General features: G+C 33.8%; 1 protein-coding gene across 2 annotated transcripts; it reads right to left on the bottom strand.

Moving 5' to 3' along the window:
• Positions 1–955: 955 nt before the first annotated feature.
• Positions 956–20694, bottom strand: LOC100367207 (histone-lysine N-methyltransferase EHMT1-like). 2 transcript variants are annotated; one of them, XM_085491782.1, is made up of 17 exons: positions 20595–20694; positions 18367–18683; positions 14141–14253; positions 13475–13541; positions 11567–11649; positions 10950–11104; positions 9929–10003; positions 9351–9452; positions 8748–8852; positions 8487–8602; positions 7574–7612; positions 6950–7117; positions 5757–5979; positions 5100–5302; positions 4207–4285; positions 3557–3732; positions 956–2322 (listed from the first exon to the last, which is right to left on the bottom strand). In XM_085491782.1, the coding sequence occupies exons 1-17, from the start codon at positions 20670–20672 to the stop codon at positions 2220–2222; spliced, it is 2202 nt and encodes a 733-aa protein (XP_085347908.1). In that variant the 5' UTR covers positions 20673–20694; the 3' UTR covers positions 956–2219. The 2 variants fall into 2 exon arrangements, with proteins under 2 accessions (XP_085347908.1, XP_085347909.1); XM_085491783.1 differs by lacking the exons at positions 18367–18683; positions 20595–20694 and adding an exon at positions 15436–15746.
• Positions 20695–20717: the final 23 nt, after the last annotated feature.

The raw sequence follows: 20717 nt of genomic DNA on the forward strand, positions 1-20717 counted from the left end.
GTTAATTACCCAAGGGAAATACCTGAAACTTTGATAGAGCAACTGTCTGGCAGTTGTGGAGCCATAGTCTGATGGACCATCCTCCCCAAAGATTCGTTGGTCAGGCACACTTCACTCCTACTTTGCCATCAGAGTCCATCTTGACAGATATGTCAAATGTAGGGGGCACACATGATGAATCTGCTTAGGGGTAACAATTCCACAACTGACTTTTTACTCAACAAGTAGGGTGACACAAAATCAATACTTCTCAACGACCTTGCAATGGATACCATCTCCTGGTTTGCACTAGAATACAGACACACACCTTTAGCAGATACACCCAAACTCTACTCAATTTAGACGGAGTGGCAGAACTGGCTATTCGATCTGAACCATCCATCAATCTCTTGGCCACACCACTGAAGACAATTGCATCGACATGGTCAATCACGAGGTCAATCAGTTGGGACAATATTGATCTGAATGCATTCCCTCAGTTTCCAATGATAGGGGCAACACTTGGTAGCTGTTCCTAACAGATAGATGGAACTGCAAGCACCATATGGCCATGAGTCAAGTGTGGCTATCTCTTGTGGTCACTACTGACAAAAACCTGGGGAGGCTAACCCACAACCCATGGCAAACCAATATCTGTGACAAAAAGCCTGCCAGACGTGTTCCAACTTCACGCTTACATGGTAAACCTCATGCACAGATTAGCAAAGTAAATTGAAGTTTGGGGTTTGCAATTCTTAATCATAGTAAAATTAAGTCTGTAGAACAATATCTGATAGATATTTGAAATGTAGTATTCGGATTTTTGGTAATAGATATTCAAAAAGCACTGACATAAAAGCAGGGAGAGGAGCCATCTGTGTATTTTTAGCATTTGCTCTTAATTGCCGCTTCACTCAATTCCTGTGCATATGAACGCTCTGCTTTAAGCATTTGCAGACTAATTTACAGAGACAACTTTTCTAGAGACATTTTTCTTTATTTTGTCATCACAAGAGTTATCTCCAACATATAGAAAATGGCAGCGATCCAACATTGTAACTAAAAAAATGAAGACCAACCATCAATGTTAAACAGATCTCCATATACAAGAATGACAAATTCTGGCAAGTCCATTGCTATTGATTAAAAAAATACAATTAAACGGGTAAAACAATTAAAAATGGAACAAAATTACAATTATTTGTCTCTTTGAATGCCATGCCACACTAAGTTTGCTGCAGCATTTAAATCTGTTAGTGGTTTATAGTCTGCTTTTATCCAAGAGCACCATTATCAGAAAGTTACCCAATTAATGAACAGGAGATAAATACTAATGTATGCTTTGCAATGTCCAATTATTAGGATGTAAAACAGCTAAATTGTATTATGTAAATCAGATAATTAATATGCATGATTTTTAAACCTAAACTAATCACGAATGCTGATGAACTCTGAACATCAATTCAGTAAAATCTGTTGTGTGGTTGGCAAAATATTATGCAAATTACATAATTTGCATAAATTTAAACCAAAAATTAATCGGGTCTGTGCATTATCCAAGAGAATCTAGTATGTACCAAGTTCCAAAAAAATCTGTTGGGTGGTTGATATCAGAAATTTTGTTTAATTATGCAAATTAGGTACTAATTAATATGCATGTACTTCAACCCAAATTTAATCAAATCTGCAGATTACACCATAGCACTTATATAGCAAGATTTTTTTGTAATCTGAGTTGTTTTTAAGATATATTTATATCTTTATGTAAATTAGGTATTTAATATGCATGGATTTCAAACCTAAAATAATCAGGTACTGTATGTGAATTACCACAGAGAAGCTATGTACCAAGTTTCATTGACATTCAATGAGTGGTTCTTGTGATATCAGTGGAACAGACACACACACACACACACACACACCATACACATGCACATTAACTGCACACGGAAGGTAAAAAACAAAACAAAACACATCAACACATCATTTTTCTCTTTTTTTCTAGTATCTGTTAACTTTAGATCAAATGAACATTTCTTATTGGCTCAAGATCTTGATAAAAATGTTGAGAAAACATTTTAAAAATTATGCAGGCAATTTTTTTTTAAAAGGTAGCGAAATTTGACTATGGCATTCAAAGAGTTAAAAACTGCTCAATATATTGCAAAATTGCAAAATTTAAAATTCATCTATTATTCCAGACATAATTTGTTGAAATGTATAACAACTCTTCCAGTTCATCAGCTATTGAACAGCGTTATTGAGTGTTTACATGCTTCGGATCCACATTGACATGAAAAATATTTCCCTTTGACACTCCAGAACTTATCACCATAATCAAATCTGTAAAAACAAACAAAAAAAGAAAGTTTTGATTTGGGTTTCATTAATTATGAGCACTAACATTAGTTTCATGAAAAGTTTTAGTATCAGCATAGTAATACTAGTATTTATTTCCTGTGGTGGAAAATGTGGTAATGTGATACTAGTATTACAATGAATAAGCATTTAGCAATGAACAGTTCTTGTTGTTTATTTTATATTTAAGACCATTAAATGTCCAACCAAATAACCTTACAATTTAAAACAAGCAGCCTCTCGGCTGAGATAGCTCCGCTGTTAGTATAAATGCACATTTCAATTAAAGAACAGAAGATATCATTAGAAAATGAACAATATGCATAGTATCAATGCAATGGGACTTGCTGTTTTCAACAAGAATTCAAAAATATCATTTTTCACCATAAATGATTGTGGTTTTTAACAAGAAGAAAATATCACTTTTTACCAAAAATGACAAAAATATTCACCAAAATTAGAAAATTAAAGATATCATCATGAATTGAACAAATCTGAGAGAGATCCCCATGTAGTACCTACATGTATATATGCAATATCAAAGCAATTGGACTTGCGGTTTTTAACGAGAAGTCAAAAATATCACTTTTTACCAAAAATGACAAAAATATTCACCAAAATTAGAGAATTGAAAATATCATTACAAAATGAACAAATCTGAGAGAGGTCTACATGTAGTACACCTACATATGTAATATCAAAATTAGAGAATTGAAGATATCATTACAAAATGAACAAATCTGCGAGAGATCCACATGTAGTACCTATATATGTAATATCAAAGCAATTGGACTTGCGGTTTTTAACAAGAAGTCGAAAATTATCACTTTTTACCAAAAATGACAGAATATTCACCAAAATTAGAGAATTGAAGATATGATCATGAAATGAACAAATCTGAGAGAGGTCTACCCAAGGTACATATACACCAAGTATCAAAGCATTCAGGCTTGTAGTTTTCAAGAAGTCGAATAAGTAAAACATTGACACGGACGATGGACGCAGGACGACAGACAATCACTCATATGATAAGCTGTGCTCGACAAAGTCGACAGCGGAGCTAAAAAACTAAAGTGTTGCTTGAAAACAGGAAAGGTTTACACAGTTGATGATATAAAAGAGTGAAAACCTGTACCATATGGTTTTTTTTCACTATTGAGATACATGTTATGTATGTAAAAATAAATGGTATCATGTTTGTAGCAACCCCGATACATACCCCAACTCTTCATATGCTTTCACATCTCTAGAAGTGAAGAAAGCTATTCTTGGAAATCTTAAATCCTGGTGATCAACAAAGAACCGGACGGGCACCAGGTTGGGATCACATAAATGGTTGATAAACCGGCTTATGTTACCATAGTGACGAGCATCTAAACAAAAAATTTCTCCCTCCTATAAAAAAAGAATATGGAGAACATATGTGTTAGTATTCACCTGACTGTATGTGTTCGATATCACAATGTGTGTAAAAATACAATAGTAGACCTGAAAAATGTGGGGCATCAACACATAATGTGCTTACTACGTATATCGTCGAAATATTGTGATTTCATCCTGAGAATCACCTTGAATTGGGTAAATTTGAATATATATAATACAGAAAAAGATAAAAAGAAATTCTCAGAGTACCCAATTTTTCTGAGAAACCTGAATAGGTAACTGAGAGAATTTCATGAAAATAAGGCACACATGTAGAAGAAAAACTGTTCTAAGGGTTATCCAGGAGAAATGGCAATACAGCATAAACAGAACTGGAAATAAATCTCCACCAATCAAAGTTGGTGTTATAGATCATATTCAATGTGAAAAATAACACAATTAGATCGACAGTTACAAAACTGTTCAATAAAAGGATTTAGTACATACCCTGTTTTCTAAGTCAAACAAATAAGAATCATCTTGTCTTCTGTCAGCCTCTTCATCAGATATAATTTCTCCTATATATCTAATAATAACAGAAAATATCAGGATTGACAAATAAACACAATCAATCATTTTAAAAACATATATCAAGTACTGTAAAATCTGGAATCAATGCCGCGGCTTCTATTACAATTGTGTAATGCAACAGAGGGGATGCAGCTTTTATTGGAGCATACATGTATGTGAAATCGTGAATTTTGGCTGTCAATTGTTTAGAAAAAGGGACATGGCTTGTATTAGGAATGCAGCTTCTAATATAGATTTTACAGTAATACCTACGGCAAAGTCAAGTGGCAAGCTGTATGGATTCAGGCTTATTTGCATCTACAGTTGTGTTTGTTTGTATTTGTATGGGATATGTGTATTTCTGTTTAGTAAGAGAAATATTCACCAGGTTTATTTTTAGCATTTTTAGCATGTATTTGCTTGTATTTATATGTATTTAATTGTATTTGTATGGATTTCAATGTATTTGCTTGTATTTGTATGGATTTCAATGTATTTGCTTGTATTTGTATGGATTTCAATGTATTTGCGTGTATTTGAATGGATTTCTATGTATTTGTGTATATTTGTATGGATTTCAATGTATTTACATGTAATTGGATGGATTTCAATGTACTTGTGTGTATTTGTATAGATTTCTATGCTTTTGCGTGTATTTGAATGAATTTCAATGTACAATGTGTATGTGAATGAATTTCTGTGTATTTTTGCTAAATGTTTGTGTGTGTATGGAATGTATGAACTTATTTATGTATTTTTTAAGATTTCTGTGGATTTCCATTATGTAGCAAATGTGTCTGCAATGTTTTATTGCAGGAAATTATACTTACTCGCAGACAAAGGTTCCCTGAGGTACATCTTTAATTGTACGCAAGCCCCATCCCATTCTGTTAGTTCGATACAATTGTAGATGACAGCGACTGCCATTTTGTATAACACGATTATTACAAGTGTTCCAGCAACCACAAGCTCTGTTACACTCAAACAACAATGGCGGTTCTAATGCATTAAAATCTTTTGTTAATCTTCCATCCTATAATGAAAGTCATGAAAAATATTTGTACAAAAATAATTCAAATGCATTCATTCTTAAATATGTACCAACAAAGGTTGACTGTGAGGAATACAAAATATCAACATCCAAATTGAGACACTGTAGTGTGGGACCCACACCAAATGCAACAGTGGCACTTCAAGGTAGTCAACTACTTAACTAAATAAACCATTGTGTTCAAGATCTGGAGATAACAGAAATGTTCTTTGCATACTAATTGCCTAATTAGCATAACATTCACCTGATAGTAATACAATTATCAGAAGAACAATGTCCAATTAGTTTAAATGTGATCAGTCAAAGCATGTCTGAGAAGTGGCTTCGAATGTGGGTCAGTCCTCGATTTCAGACTTCACCTTAAAATTGTTGAACCAACATTTTGAAGGGAACAATTAGGTTGTTCAGATGATTAATTGTTGGTTATAACGTTTACCTTTTCATACCAGCATTGCACGCTACTAATAGCACATATACATCCTAGAGTTAGACAATCATCTTGACATCGACATCCCTGAACATGGCGTATATTCATATCAATACTAAGTGGTGCCGTCTCACAACACTGGGTAATATACAAGAAATCATCCGGAGGTAGACAGTCATCAATGCCATTCACTATGGGAATTGGAATGTTTTCTCGTCCACGAGAAATGTCTCTGTTAAATTAACATACAAACATGTTACATTTTTTGGACTACTTTATACCATGTGACAGAATACATATTTTTTTTTTAATGGTGTTATATGTTACTTGATCACCCAAGAGTATTGATATGTAAAAAGTAGTATCATTGATGTGGCTCAAAATGGCAGAATAAATAGTATGTCAAGTTCATTGCAATTTATCACAAAATTTCATGGATATTCTGTGAAAAACTGAATTATACACCTAAATGATAGAAGCTTGGTTCAGCAATTATTTTTGATGTAGTGGTTTACACTCAATGTTAGCATTACCAACTATAGTGATTCAATTAGTAGTGTTGTGCCTCTATGTCTGTATATTTCATGGTCATCGATAATCAGTTCACAAATGACTATCAATTTAATCCTCACAGTACTGTAGACAGGACATGCTATATCTACATTGTTGCTAATGACTTTGATGAGATGTTCAAACAAAATGATGTGATCTGGAAACATCTTATAAGTCTGCATAAAATTTAGCTAGAACCATATCAAAATGAAAAAAATGAAGAATTTCTAGAAGATGGTAAAAATTTTTATATTTTTTATTTGATTATAACAAAATGTGGAAACAAAATTGCCAAAATATATAATATTTTCGTTTTATTCTATATGCGTATTAAATGGCTTGGTTTATATTGATAGACAATTCAACTCGCGAAAGCACTGCATCTACTTAATTTTAATACCATATTTGTGCTATTAAGTAGCGTATGCACTAATGTGTATGCGCAATTTATGAAAGTGTTTCTTGAGTTTTAAAATAAGTTCAAATAAGTCATTGATTTAGTGTACAAATGCATTTTTTAGTTCATATGGCAAATACAGAATACAATGAAAATAACTCGGCCATCGCTGATAGTCTCTTCTAGTACAGTATCCACACATACTTGACAACTAAACAAATATTTAAATATCTACGTAAGTATATAATCTTACCGATGTAAAATTTTTTCTGTGCGTTTTTTTCTATTTGCTGCTGCTTGTTTCATTCTCATGTTTACTTGTAAGGAGGTCCAAGTTTTTGAGTTCGGTTGACAACAGTCAAGAGGTGTTTCTCCTTCTTTGTTCTTAGCATTGATATCTGCTCCTCTTGATAAAAGCAACCTGTGAAGATAAAATTGTTATATTATATTCAATCAGATGACCACGGTGCGTATTATTCACAGCAATGACATTTAGGCCAGACTTTTTTTCTTCCTTGTTTCTCAAGTTTTCATAAGGCATTTTTTTCGAGGGCGGAAATAAAATAAAATAAATTCTTTTTTTTCCATTAGATTTGTGTGAGATCATTGATCAGAGAGAAGAAATGAAATAAAATGTTATTCCATGTATAATCTTGTTTCTCATCTGCGCGAGACTTTGGTACTTTGATCATGATACTCCCATGAAAATGCAACTTGGGATTGTTATGCGGCGGGCGGAACAAAAATGAAGATAAAAATAAGTTTTTTTTAGCAATTTCTTGCACTTACAAATTGGCGGGCGTGAGAAATTACGCTTGACGGGGGATAATAAAAGTCTGGCCTTAGTGTGAAGTATCAGTAACTGATGATTACTTACTCGACACATACATAGTGGTTTTCTCTAGCAGCAATATGACTGTGGATGGGGAAAAAAAAGAAACGTAAAAAAAGATATCAAAAGTTTTTTTATTTTTGTTAATTTTTTTTTTTAATTACATGTAATTGTATGACAATATAATCTAATTCTCAACTACAGAGTGTTGTGGAAGTCTATGGTGTGTTCACAGCATATTTATTTCGAATAAAATGTCCAGTGAAACTATGTAGCGTGGTGTACATGTTCTTGTATTCTTATAGAATGTCTTTTCAATTGTTAGTCATTTGTTTTGTGTTCTTGAATTGTAAATTTCTCTATACAATTTTGGCATGTTATTTCCACTTTTGCATTACAGATTTGTGGAACAATACACAAATCTCAGTAAAATTCATTAAATCTAATATCAATAGTTGTATAGAAATGGACATATGACGATGACACTATACATGGGACCAAGTATACTACACAATACACAAGTCGATGTGTATAGTAGTACAGAAATTATTGTGCTGCACAAGAGAAATGATCCATCTCAGAGTATTCACAACAATTTGTGTTTAAAAGAATGATATACGGATCTGAAGATTAAAAAAAAAATGTTTACTTTAAGCCAGGGAAAAAAAATTCTCTTGTTTCTCGTTTCTCTGCGGCGAGGCAGTTTTTTTTTTTTTTTTTTTGGATACTGAACTAAAATGGGGGAAACTTGAGACAAGTGCGAGTACAAGCGCATTTTAGAATGCTTAGAGGGAAAAAAACGTTTGAGGCGCATAGTTAAAAATTATGCAGAGGGTAATTGAACGTGGTGAATTGATGTGTGTGCGGAAACGAGAAACATATTCTTTTTTTTAAGCCTTAGTAGGAGCTTGAAAGACAGGAGTATACAACGTTTCGTGAAGTCATGACGATAACTTACAGAGGTGTATCACCATGAACATTGATACAATGTAAATTACATTTGGCATTTAAAAATAACTCAGCTATTTCTTCACATCCTCCGTACACAGCCCAATGAAGACTGATATTTTCTTCCTGAAATAAGTATAATGAAAATCAGAAATCGATCGGTAATAGTAATTGTATATTAAACAAATTATATATTAACCAAATGGAAGATGAAATACAGTGTATGAAAACTATAATGTAAGGAATTTATGAGACAGTAAATTACACTTACATTATCTCTAATATGAGGGTCTGAACCATGTTCCAGTAAAAACTCCACAACTGATTTATGTCGATTTTCTGATGCCCAGATCATCGCTGTCCAGCCACCATCATCCTAGTGAGAACATTTTATGTAAGTAACTTCATAATTGTACAGTTTATTTATAGGAGACAAATCCATCATTTTAAACTTGATCCAAACATAATTTTTACAGAAATACATTTGTGTGGGCATTTTGAAAAAAATAGTTGATATGGTTAACACAAGTTCCATCATTTCAATTGTTCAATTGGTTTATCTAGCATCATTTCAAGAAAAAAAACACCAATATTTTGTAAAATTACATACCCATTATTTTATTGTATGGAGAATTTTTTATAACATTGCAAACAAAAGTTACAATTAAGACTTTAAATAGAGTCAGCCATTTTTAATATTGATGGTACAAGCTGTCTGATTGGTTATTTAGTCAGTGACCTACTAGGTCAAAGGACAGCTAAGGTTAACTGATACAGCAATGAGAACTAAGTTTTCTAAACTAAATTTGTAGTTACACATTAGTATTAAAATCACAAAAGAGTATTTTTAAACATGAACAAATTTGTTTTGTACCTGTATATTGATGTCTATGGAGTGTGTTTGCTGAATGTACTTTACAACTTCCAAATGGCCGGCCTTTGCTGCTAAATGAAGGCAGCTCATACCGTCATCTTCCTGTGAACAAAAATATGTCAGTCATTACAACTTTTATTGAAACAAGCAGCCTCTCGGCTGAGGAATATCACTTTTTACCAAAAATGACAAAAATAATCACAAAAATTAATGATATGATCATGAAATGAACAAATCTTAGTGAGATCTACCAGAGGTACATATACACCAAGTATCAAAGCAATCAGGCTAGTAGTTTTAAAGAAGAAGTCCAAAAAGTAAAAAGTTGACGCGGACGACATACGCCGACAGACAATAACTCATATGATAAGTTCCGCTAGACAAAGTCGACAGCGGAGCTAAAAAGTTGACCTGGATGACGGACAATCACTCATATGATAAGCTTTGCTCGACAAAGACAACAGCACAGTAAATACAATTTCTATTAAATTTTTTCATATTTTCTGCTGAAATGAACAAGATCATCAATAGTTTCAAACTCAGATATAGAAGGAATAGAAATGATTATTTTTTCTCACCCGGGCGTTTATATTAGCACCAGCCTTTACTAGATACTGAACACATTCCATTTGATTAAACTCACAAGCTTCCATCTACAAAAAAAACAACAAAAAAAACAATGTTGTTAGTTATTTTAAATAGATATTTGCTATCATTGTTTTGGTTACAGCACTGACTGGTCAAAAAGAGCAAGCACATGTACAGATAGAGGAAAATGTCATTATCAGTTCAGCTGCAAAGGTGTTAAAATCATTTGTCATCATTCTTAAAATATGCTTTGAAACTTTCAAAAAAGTTGGAAAAGTTTGATCCAAATCACAAGTAAGAAACTGATGGTTGCAGGCTGTCTGGTAAGAGAGATGATAGAGAACCCGTAGCAATTTTTTTTAGTTTTGGATTAAGTTTTGTTTTTCAAACATAATCTATTTTTTTTTAAATATATATTAATACTTACATGTATATATACGTGCAAGGATTGATGTATATAATTGAATAGGATGTGTGTGTTTAGGGTTAAGGAAGGAGGTACATAATGAACTCTTTTCATTTTGTTTTTCTGTCAGTTTATTTACAGGATTTTATTTTTTAATCTGTGCAGATATTTTCTCTCTCTAAATATACATCCTTGTAGATTTTTGTATTGCACTTAATGTTTGTTTAAATAATAATTACCAATTGAATCACCTAGTGTCATCAAGAAGAGACACTGCTGAGAGGACGTTGGAGCAGTAAGGGCACCACCTGTGGCAGAATAGGCAGTTTCATTTGTTTTTTTTAATATTAAAATCAAATTTAAATGAAGAGATAATGGTGCCAGGTTTTCAGGTATTGTCGGGCAAAGGAGAGGTTTGTTTTTGCTGGCCTAGCATCTAAACTCAAGAATTGCACAAATACATAAGCTTGATAACAGAAACAGATTTATTCGGTTAATTTTTCAGTGACATAACTGAGAAACAAAACCACATGAATAAGATTTGAAAGCATTTTGACTACTAGTCTGCTGAATAATCTTAAGAGTGACGACAGAAGATTACATACCAACGGCGTTCTACTTTTAGCATCAATGGAATCAATATTACCATCGGATTGTAGAATTACAGATAATATGACAACATGGCCGTTCATAGCGGCTCCATGTAAAGCTGTGGAATTATTGAAAGCAACAAACTTGCAGTTTGGATCAAAACCTTCCGCTGTCAAATCAAACATAATCACAGTTTAATCACACAAAAATATCTATCACATAAATCATTTATTTTATAGCATTTAGACTTATTCAGGTTTAACCCAAATTAGTTGGCCATTTTGAATAGGATATGAGAAAACAAAATTACGTGCATCAAGGCACATATAATGTCCAGTGTATATACATTTAGATGAAATCTATCAAGACACTACCAAGATTGAGTTTTGGAATAGCAGAAATACTTGATTTTAGTTACTGAATTTTACCATTGAAATGGCAATCTTGAGTTGGATTGAAATATATTGTATGATGTGTAAAAAGTTTGAACATGATCAGTTAGGGCATCTCAGCGATATGATTCAGAACATCATTCATTAAAACAAAATGGCCAACAGTCGGCCATTTTGAATCAATAAAATCAACTGCAATGTGTACATATGCATGAATACAAATGAAGAAATATATTTACCTAGCATATACAGAACCTTTTCCAGTTCACCATGCTTTGAAGCCATATATAAGTTTTTAGGAAAGAATCTCAATTTCTTGGGTCTGTGAACAAATACATGTACAAGTAAGTGAAGCTCTTACATAATTTCACAATTTCAAATATAAATACCAACTCTGTTAATAGTTACAGAATTTAAATTTTTTATCAAACGATTACAAATTGCGTAAGTTGTGCAGTCAAAGTGTGCGCATATATAATGACTTTACATAGAACATGTACACTATAGGTTGATGATCCACAGAACTAAGGTTTCAAGCAATGATGCGTTGTTTCAAAGTAGGTGTGTGCATATATAATGACTTTACATAGAACATGTACACTATAGGTTGATGAGCCACAGAAATAAGGTTTCAAGCAATGATGGGTTGTTTCAAAGTAGGTGTGTGCATATATAATGACTTTACATAGAACATGTACACTATAGGTTGATGACCCACAGAGATAAGGTTTCAAGCAATGATGGGTTGTTTCAAAGTAGGTGTGTGCATATATAATGACTTTACATAGAACATGTACACTATAGGTTGATGAGCCACAGAAATAAGGTTTCAAGCAATGATGGGTTGTTTGAAAGTAGGTGTGTGCATATATAATGACTTTACATAGAACATGTACACTATAGGTTGATGATCCACAGAAATAAGGTTTCAAGCAATGATGGGTTGTTTCAAAGTTAGGTGTGTGCATATATAATGACTTTACATAGAACATGTACACTATAGGTTGATGACCCACAGAAATAAGGTTTCAAGCAATGATGGGTTGTTTCAAAGTTAGGTGTGTGCATATATAATGACTTTACATAGAACATGTACACTATAGGTTGATGACCCACAGAGATAAGGTTTCAAGCAATGATGGGTTGTTTCAAAGTAGGTGTGTGCATATATAATGACTTTACATAGAACATGTACACTATAGGTTGATGAGCCACAGAAATAAGGTTTCAAGCAATGATGGGTTGTTTGAAAGTAGGTGTGTGCATATATAATGACTTTACATAGAACATGTACACTATAGGTTGATGACCCACAGAGATAAGGTTTCAAGCAATGATGGGTTGTTTCAAAGTAGGTGTGTGCATATATAATGACTTTACATAGAACATGTACACTATAGGTTGATGACCCACAAAAATAAGGTTTCAAGCAATGATGCGTTGTTTCAAAGTAGGTGTGTGCATATATAATGACTTTACATAGAACATGTACACTATGGGTTGATGACCCACAGAGATAAGGTTTCAAGCAATGATGGGTTGTTTCAAAGTAGGTGTGTGCATATATAATGACTTTACATAGAACATGTACACTATAGGTTGATGACCCACAAAAATAAGGTTTCAAGCAATGATGGGTTGTTTGAAAGTAGGTGTGTGCATATATAATGACTTTACATAGAACATGTACACTATAGGTTGATGACCCACAGAGATAAGGTTTCAAGCAATGATGGGTTGTTCAAAGTAGGTGTGTGCATATATAACGAAATCCCATAGAACATGTACACTATAGGTTGATGACCCACAGAGATAAGGTTTCAAGCAATGATGGGTTGTTTCAAAGTAGGTGTGTGCATATATAATGACTTTACATAGAACATGTACACTATAGGTTGATGACCCACAGAAATAAGGTTTCAAGCAATGATGGGTTGTTTGAAAGTAGGTGGTGCATATATAATGACTTTACATAGAACATGTAGGTACACTATAGGTTGATGATGCACAGAAATAAGGTTTCAAGCAATGATGGGTTGTTTCAAAGTTAGGTGTGTGCATATATAATGAATTCCCATAGAACATAATCGGTTGATAAAACACAGAAATGACCAGAAAAAATTGTTGGTTGAATTTACAAATCTTACTTTTCGTCTTCTAAGACTTTGAGAGCTTGTTCCAAAACTTCTCTAGATGACACACTGGTAAAATGTTCTGTAAAAAATACAATATGTCATTTTCGGTGACAGAAATAAACAGAAAATCAAAACATATAACATGTCTACCCATGCGCCTTTGTGTTTTAGTATGTTTTGTTAACTATAATTAAAGAATATACTGTAAAATACTTTATTTTCGCTTGGAATTAATTTTGCTATTTTCACTGAAGAAATGAATGATTTTCACTGAAGTGAAAATAAAATGCAGCAAATTCCCCTTTCCCTATATTTTACATTCAACTGGTTAAAAAATCAGTGAAAATAATTTCCATACAAAACACCCAAAAAGTCTTTTCATCAAAAATTAATTCCAGCTAAAATAAAGTATATTACAGTATACATGTTTATTCATATGTTTACAATATTTAGAAATATTTTGTAAATCAGATAATTTGAGTATTAATATACAGAGAGAATAAATGATTTTCTGCTCACTGCAAGATCTCGCGTAACACATGAAAGACGCTGATCGAATATCTGCCACAAAATACGTTACTACGACGCTATGACCTTTATTCGCCCTGTTTTTGCGCTGCATAGCGCAGCATCTCACAATGAACAATCAAAGGTCTACTGTGTCATTTTGCTACTTACCAGTAGATATAATCTGACCATTTGGCAAAACAGCTCTTTTAGGTGGCATAAGAGTATTTATTTTGTCTTCTTGAGCAGGAGAGCTCAGGGGAACAGACATCCGAGCTTTACTCCTGTCAGGAAAAAAAGACAGTCTTTTTTTAAATTTGTCCAAGACAATTAACCGACTTTCAAATTGACACACAGCAAAGCTACATAATTAATATGCGTGAATATTAACCTTTTGCAACATTCTGCCAAATTTTAACTATCTTTTTATAATTTCCTTGATAATTTTGAACCAAATCAACCATTTCCCATTGGGTACAGGGTCTTTGCAACATTTTTCTATACAAAATATTAAAAATATTAAGTACGATAGGTTTAATTTGTGAAAAGTGACACTTGTCGAAAGAAGAAAATATTTATTTAATAGTATTCTCAAATAAACTGTCATAGGGGTGGATGATACCACAGGTGCAAAACAATGCAATTGAAATATTTGAAATATGATTGTTTATAAGAACTTATGCAACAAAGTTGGTCATAAAGTTTGGGTTACTGTAACAGGGTTTATATAATTATTCACTGACTAGAAAATGTGGTAAATTAAAACCCAGTGAATGTGGAAAATTTAGCATAGAAAACATTATCTAAATGATAAAATTTAAAACCCACTGAATATGCCTGAAATGGTAATCAGCGAAATTTAAACCCAGTGAAAATTAGTGATTTTACAGTAATCTGATTCATCAAATCTAAGAGAAGACGACAAATCGCAAGTTATCAAACAATTTCCAAACAATTTGCAAATGGGTTTGATAATGTTGAAGGTCACCACAATTGGCTAAATATTCACATTCTTGTATTGCCAGTTGTCATGTTCAAGTACAATGCAAATGTACAATGTAAAACTCTTTCAAATTTGCACTGCAAGATGCTTAAAATTTTTACATTCATCCAATGGTTTTCAACGAAATGTGGTACGCATAAGAGTATTATATTTAGCATCACCACCAATACCCAGAAATTATTATATTTGAACAGGATAAAAATACTGTATTTGCTCTATTAGAAGCACGTATCCAATAAAAGTGCACTTACACTAAAAGTCACATACTAAGCCATGATTTTACTATGTCTGTAAAGGCTTTCAACAGAAAATGTGTTTAAATAAGTCTTATTTTGCCCATAGAAAAAACTGTGCAATTTACCTAAGTGCATACACTACTAATAGAGCAAATATCATATATTCATATTAATTGAGAGAATAAGTATTTGCATAATAATAAGTTAAAAAGCACAGTGCACGTTACCTAGGACTAATATCACTATCACTTGGACTGGACAACTGATAAGAATTGCTGTCAGTGGGCACACTATCACTTGCAAGCTCATTTGCAGGAATGAGATCAGCATTAAGAACGCTACTATTAATACTACTGTTATTACTACAGCACTGGAGGCTACAAAAATTGCGATGAGTTGAGTGAAACCTTTGTCTGTAGGCCAAGAAAAGCATGTTAAGCAAGCAAACAGACGAAGTGACTGCGTGACAAAAACAGGACAACAAGCATTGCAATAGATGAAAACAAATATGGCATGAAACAAAAAAGCAAATATTTTCAAGTGTTGAAAATATTTTTATCACCGACCGTCTATCTGCATGGCTCCATACTTGTATTAAAACGGATAGAAATTGAAAAAATATGCTTAGCACAGTGTGAATGCACCAATGTGCATCAATGGAAATGGAAATGTTCTAATGCTGCAATGGCAGACATGCAAAGCCGAATGAGCAATGTTTACATTCTGACTCGCATGGAGAGTGACTGTTTTTACATGCATATAAACTGTTAATTCATAAAATATGACACTATAGACCATTTGTAAAGTTGTAATTTTCATGCATTACATGCTATATTAGCACTGACTATTTTTTCTGATAATTACAGTTGAATTTTACAAATTAGCAAAAAGAATATTAACTTCCACTTACAGCAAGTCTCAGAAGTATTGGGGCAGCCAATTTGCAAACTTGCTAGCGAATTGGCTAACTGCTTGGGTTTTGACTAAACGATTGTCTTTCGAATCTCACTGGCGCCGACTTGTGAGCGCGTCCACTCAGGGCGAGTCTATATCGCAGTAGGGGACATAGAATGCTTTTTACGCAGCCTGGCACTGTCTAGATTCCCCTGAGTAATTTGAGCCCCCGGTTTGAGCCTGGAAATAACCACAGTCAGCTGACGTACAAGTGATAATATGATAAATGCGATTATTTCACCGATATTATATGGGGGTAGCCATCTTGAACACTGCTTGAAACTACATGGATAAGAAAGAAATAGAACATTTTCCATGGTATATTTGAAAGCGAAATCGCCACCCAACTGTAAAACCGTCGCTGATTAGTTCTTCAAGTATGACAATCGTCCCCTACTGTTATATAGATTCGCCGTAAGTGGGTGTGTTGACAATACGGCGCCAGCGAGATTCGAAAGCCAACTGTTTAGCCAAAACCTAAGCAGTTAACCAATTCGCTAGCGAGTTTGCAAATTGGCTGCCCAAATACTTCTGAGACTTGCTGTAAAATGCCTATAGTCTGCTTCTATTAGAATAAATGCTTTTGAACATGATTGATTGAAAAATTATAACACAAAATAATCTATAATCAACCTAATAACTGTAGATCCATTCAGTAGTGTACATCTAATATAACATTTATTTAAGCTGTGAAAACAGATGAGATTTAACCCTTCAAATTTGTTGTCGCCAAAATTATATGTATTTTTTTTGATAAATCTTTGTTAACTTTGGTCATCATTTCCCCACTGGCTACAGGTCTTGGTCAAATTTTTTGAAAAAATGTCAAAAAGTATGTGAATTTATAAAACAATTTGGCTCAAAAGGTTAAAGGATAGAGCATCTTTTGTTAGTATAACTAGAATATTAAATTTGTTATAATTTTCATTTTTCAGCCCCTTTAGTGAGGAATAATTGAAAAATACTACTCAATTCGTGAAAGTTAATTCAGAATCTTAATTTGTGATAGCATTTAATCTCACTTAACACCAACAAGTCAAAAATTTGGTATTTACAATTGCTGCCAAAGTTTTAGTGCAACATTTTGGGTTTTTCCATAGTTTAGCTTATTTTGGACCGAATAGAATGATTTCCCATAGACTACAGGCCTTAATTTAAAGTTTTGAAAAGCAAAAGACACTCAAATGGTTAAGCTACAAAACAAATCAGGTTTTGACTTCTTTAGAGATTGTTAGACGATGTCAGAAATTGTGTGCAAAGACCAATAAAACTGCTGATAGGAAGTGGGACAACAAAAACTATCCAATGTTTTCTCCACCTATAAACAAGGAAGCATATCTAACACTTGGGAAATTCTACATAGAATGGAATAGATTACCTGACATGCTTATAACCACTTTGAACTACTGGTCGTCCGATATACTGACTTGGAACATACTGATTGCAGACTAAGCTATTAAACAAGACTCTTCCAGCATCTTTCTTAGATGAGTTATTCAATGCAACTCCACCTATTTCTTTCTTAGACAAGTTTTCCTGAGCCTTGGTACTATTAACTGTCTTTGTTTTCCTTCTATCATTTGTTTGTGTTTTATATCTAAAAGCTAACAACTTGTCCCTAATCTGTGCCATAGTTTTGTGGCCTCTGGCTAAGTGTTTCCTTTTCCTATGTTTCCCAGCTCGCAGCTTGCCTTGTGTTGCTGCCAAACTTCTAGCCAGTCTTAGACTCTTTGCTGTTTTCTTTTTGACAACTGTAAGCCAATTTCCTGTCTCACATTTCCAAGATGAGGCTAAGACTGTGTTCATTTCTGACCTATCTTTAGGAGTCTGAGATAGTTCTTCATCTGCCTTTGTTTCTGAGCTGGCTAAGAGACTAACTGCTGAGTCCTCTCTCTTCATACTACAAGGTGGTGATAAATGCTGACTAAAGCTTATGGAATTGTTACTGTTAAAGAGAAAGTACAGTGTATGTATAATAAAATGTTTCTTTGAACAGCTGGTGAATTATTGGTGAAATAAAATCAAATCAATTATTGACATTGGTATGACATGAATTCATTACTAGTAGACATTTAATGGAGGTTTGATCAGTAAGTGTTTGGTGAAGGTTTAATTAACAGGCAGTCAGCAGAAATAAATTAAATACTAGTACAACAGCTTGGAATAGAGAGAATTTTTTTTAGAAATCCTGTACACAAACAAACCTTTTCCGTTTACCAACAGGTTTTGTAGCATTTGGATCCACATTGGAAGCAAGCATGGAATCATTTCCTACCAAGCCTGGGGCAACAATTGGTGTGGACAACCTAGCAGAGCCTGGTGTCAGGGGTAATGAAGTAGCTGGGACTGCATCTGGTAATGTTGATACGGAAATAACCTGTGGCACCACTCGAACATCCTTGGCATTACGGGCGTCATCACCACAGTGTGGGCAGTATAATGTACCGTCAGTTTCACTAATACATTTCCTGTGGAAGTGGTGGTGTACTGAATCTTCCCCAGTGCAGATAGTAAAAGAACCCTGTGTTCAAACAAAATTATTTAAACATAATATCATTATTTCCACTCAAAATTGAAGCTGAAATATGGCTGAGACGATCTAATATTGTTGTTTGATACTGTGTATTTATAAATACATTGGACTATGACTTATCTGGAACTAAAAACATTCTTGTATTAACCACAAGTCCGAGTATTTGTTAGACGAACCAATGAAATTCTGCAAGGGCTTCAATTGTTTTGGTGTGTACAACAATCACTGCATATGTAATGAGTAGTGTGATTTTGCATCTAATGAACACTGTTGTGTGTCCTGCAAAAGTAACATTTGTGGTTTGTGACAAACTATAATCCAATTTGGTTGTCAGCATGCAGTATCAAAAAACAATATTAAAAAAATACATGTTTCATTGATACTGCATCTTCCCTGTGTAACAATTTACTGATTTACTGACTGACTTTAATGTAATAACCACCATGGTAGTGATAGAATGTAAATCCTGCACTGCTTGTCAGAAGATGGAGGTAACACTATATATTACAAGATCCATGAAACTATAAAATAAATGTTTACAAGTATCCAAGAGACATCTTCATCAAGGTCTGTTTATTTAACTGTGGCAGATTCTTCTCATCAAGTGTATTAAAGTGTGCTCTCGTTGCCATTTTGTTTTTTTTATGTCCATTGCCATAAGCTACGCACCATATTAAAATGATGTGCATATGTATAATATTATGTATGTTTGAAGTTTGAATGTTATTGGTCTAGATAGTTCTAAGATATAGGTCTGAACACACGCAAAAGTCCCCATTTTCGGACGCCGTCTGAACTAGGACTAATAATCACATTCATTGTATGAAACTAGTGTGTATGTACTTTATTATTGATTTTATGATTGTGAGTCAGGAGTGAGTGTTGTTTTGACTAGGCTATTGTGTTTTACATTCCAATGTGAAACAACATCTTTCGTGTAGTTTTAATTTAGAGTTTCCAGAATGTTTTCTATTACCGTACTCGACCGCGTTAGCGCCCATGCCCGGGCAAGCACCCACCCCTTCAAAATGCAACTAATTTAAAACTTGGTCTTGCGCAACGAATCTTGGTAATCGTTTTTATATGATACAGCGTGGATATCGACCGCTGTGAACATGTTGTGAATGCGTAGAACCCGGTAACCGTGTGTAAACTACGCTTCGACAATGACCTGTTAATACAAGTAAAATGCGGTAAATATTTCATGCCATATACAGTTTACCTCTCAAAAATGGCTAGTTACTAGTTTTTTGGAAAAACTATGTCGTTTATTCGCTGAAATCAATTCCAACAGATCGTACTTCGACATCGTTAATTCACTTCCGCATTGCGTTACCGGAAAGTCTTCGGGAATTTTCGAAGAATGGCGTCAGTACAAAACAGCATTGTGATTGGTTAATAACCAACTTGACCCATTAAGTCAAAGGACGCCGCTGCAGGTGAAATCTGCAAATGCATCATGGCGGAAAGTGATTTTCATCGAGAGTTTGCGTACGATCCAACACCTTCGTCAGTGGAGATAATATGACAATTTTGACTTCGACTGTATTCCAACAGACTCAAATGTTTTTAATTTCGTAAATTCTGGTGGTATGTAATTAATATTGTAATAAAATTTGCATATTTTTTATGATCAATTCTGTTTCTTCATTGTAAAAATCAATGACGACTCAACTAATTTCGTAATTTGATTTCCCTCAAAGACGTAATCTGTCACTTGATGAATCAAATTTTTCATTTGCACTCTTTTTCGAAGGGGGTGCTCGGGTAAGCGCCCACCCCTAAAAAATCAAGATTTTCTGAGTTGAGGCCCCTGGGTGCTAACGCGGTCAAGTACGGTATATGCAATGAGATATACAATGAATATCTTTACTGTGAAGCATCATAAAGACAACCTACCAAAGAACAGAATACACCACACCCAGGACAACACTGATGTCGAGCCATTTTTGAAAGATGGTCATTACAAAGCACCATAAATTTCACACGAGTTGATGGCCGGAGCTGAAATTAGAAAAGGGT

This window comes from Saccoglossus kowalevskii, chromosome 17, assembly GCF_978046115.1.
Source record: "Saccoglossus kowalevskii chromosome 17, keSacKowa6.1, whole genome shotgun sequence".
Taxonomy (NCBI): Eukaryota; Metazoa; Hemichordata; class Enteropneusta; family Harrimaniidae; genus Saccoglossus; species Saccoglossus kowalevskii.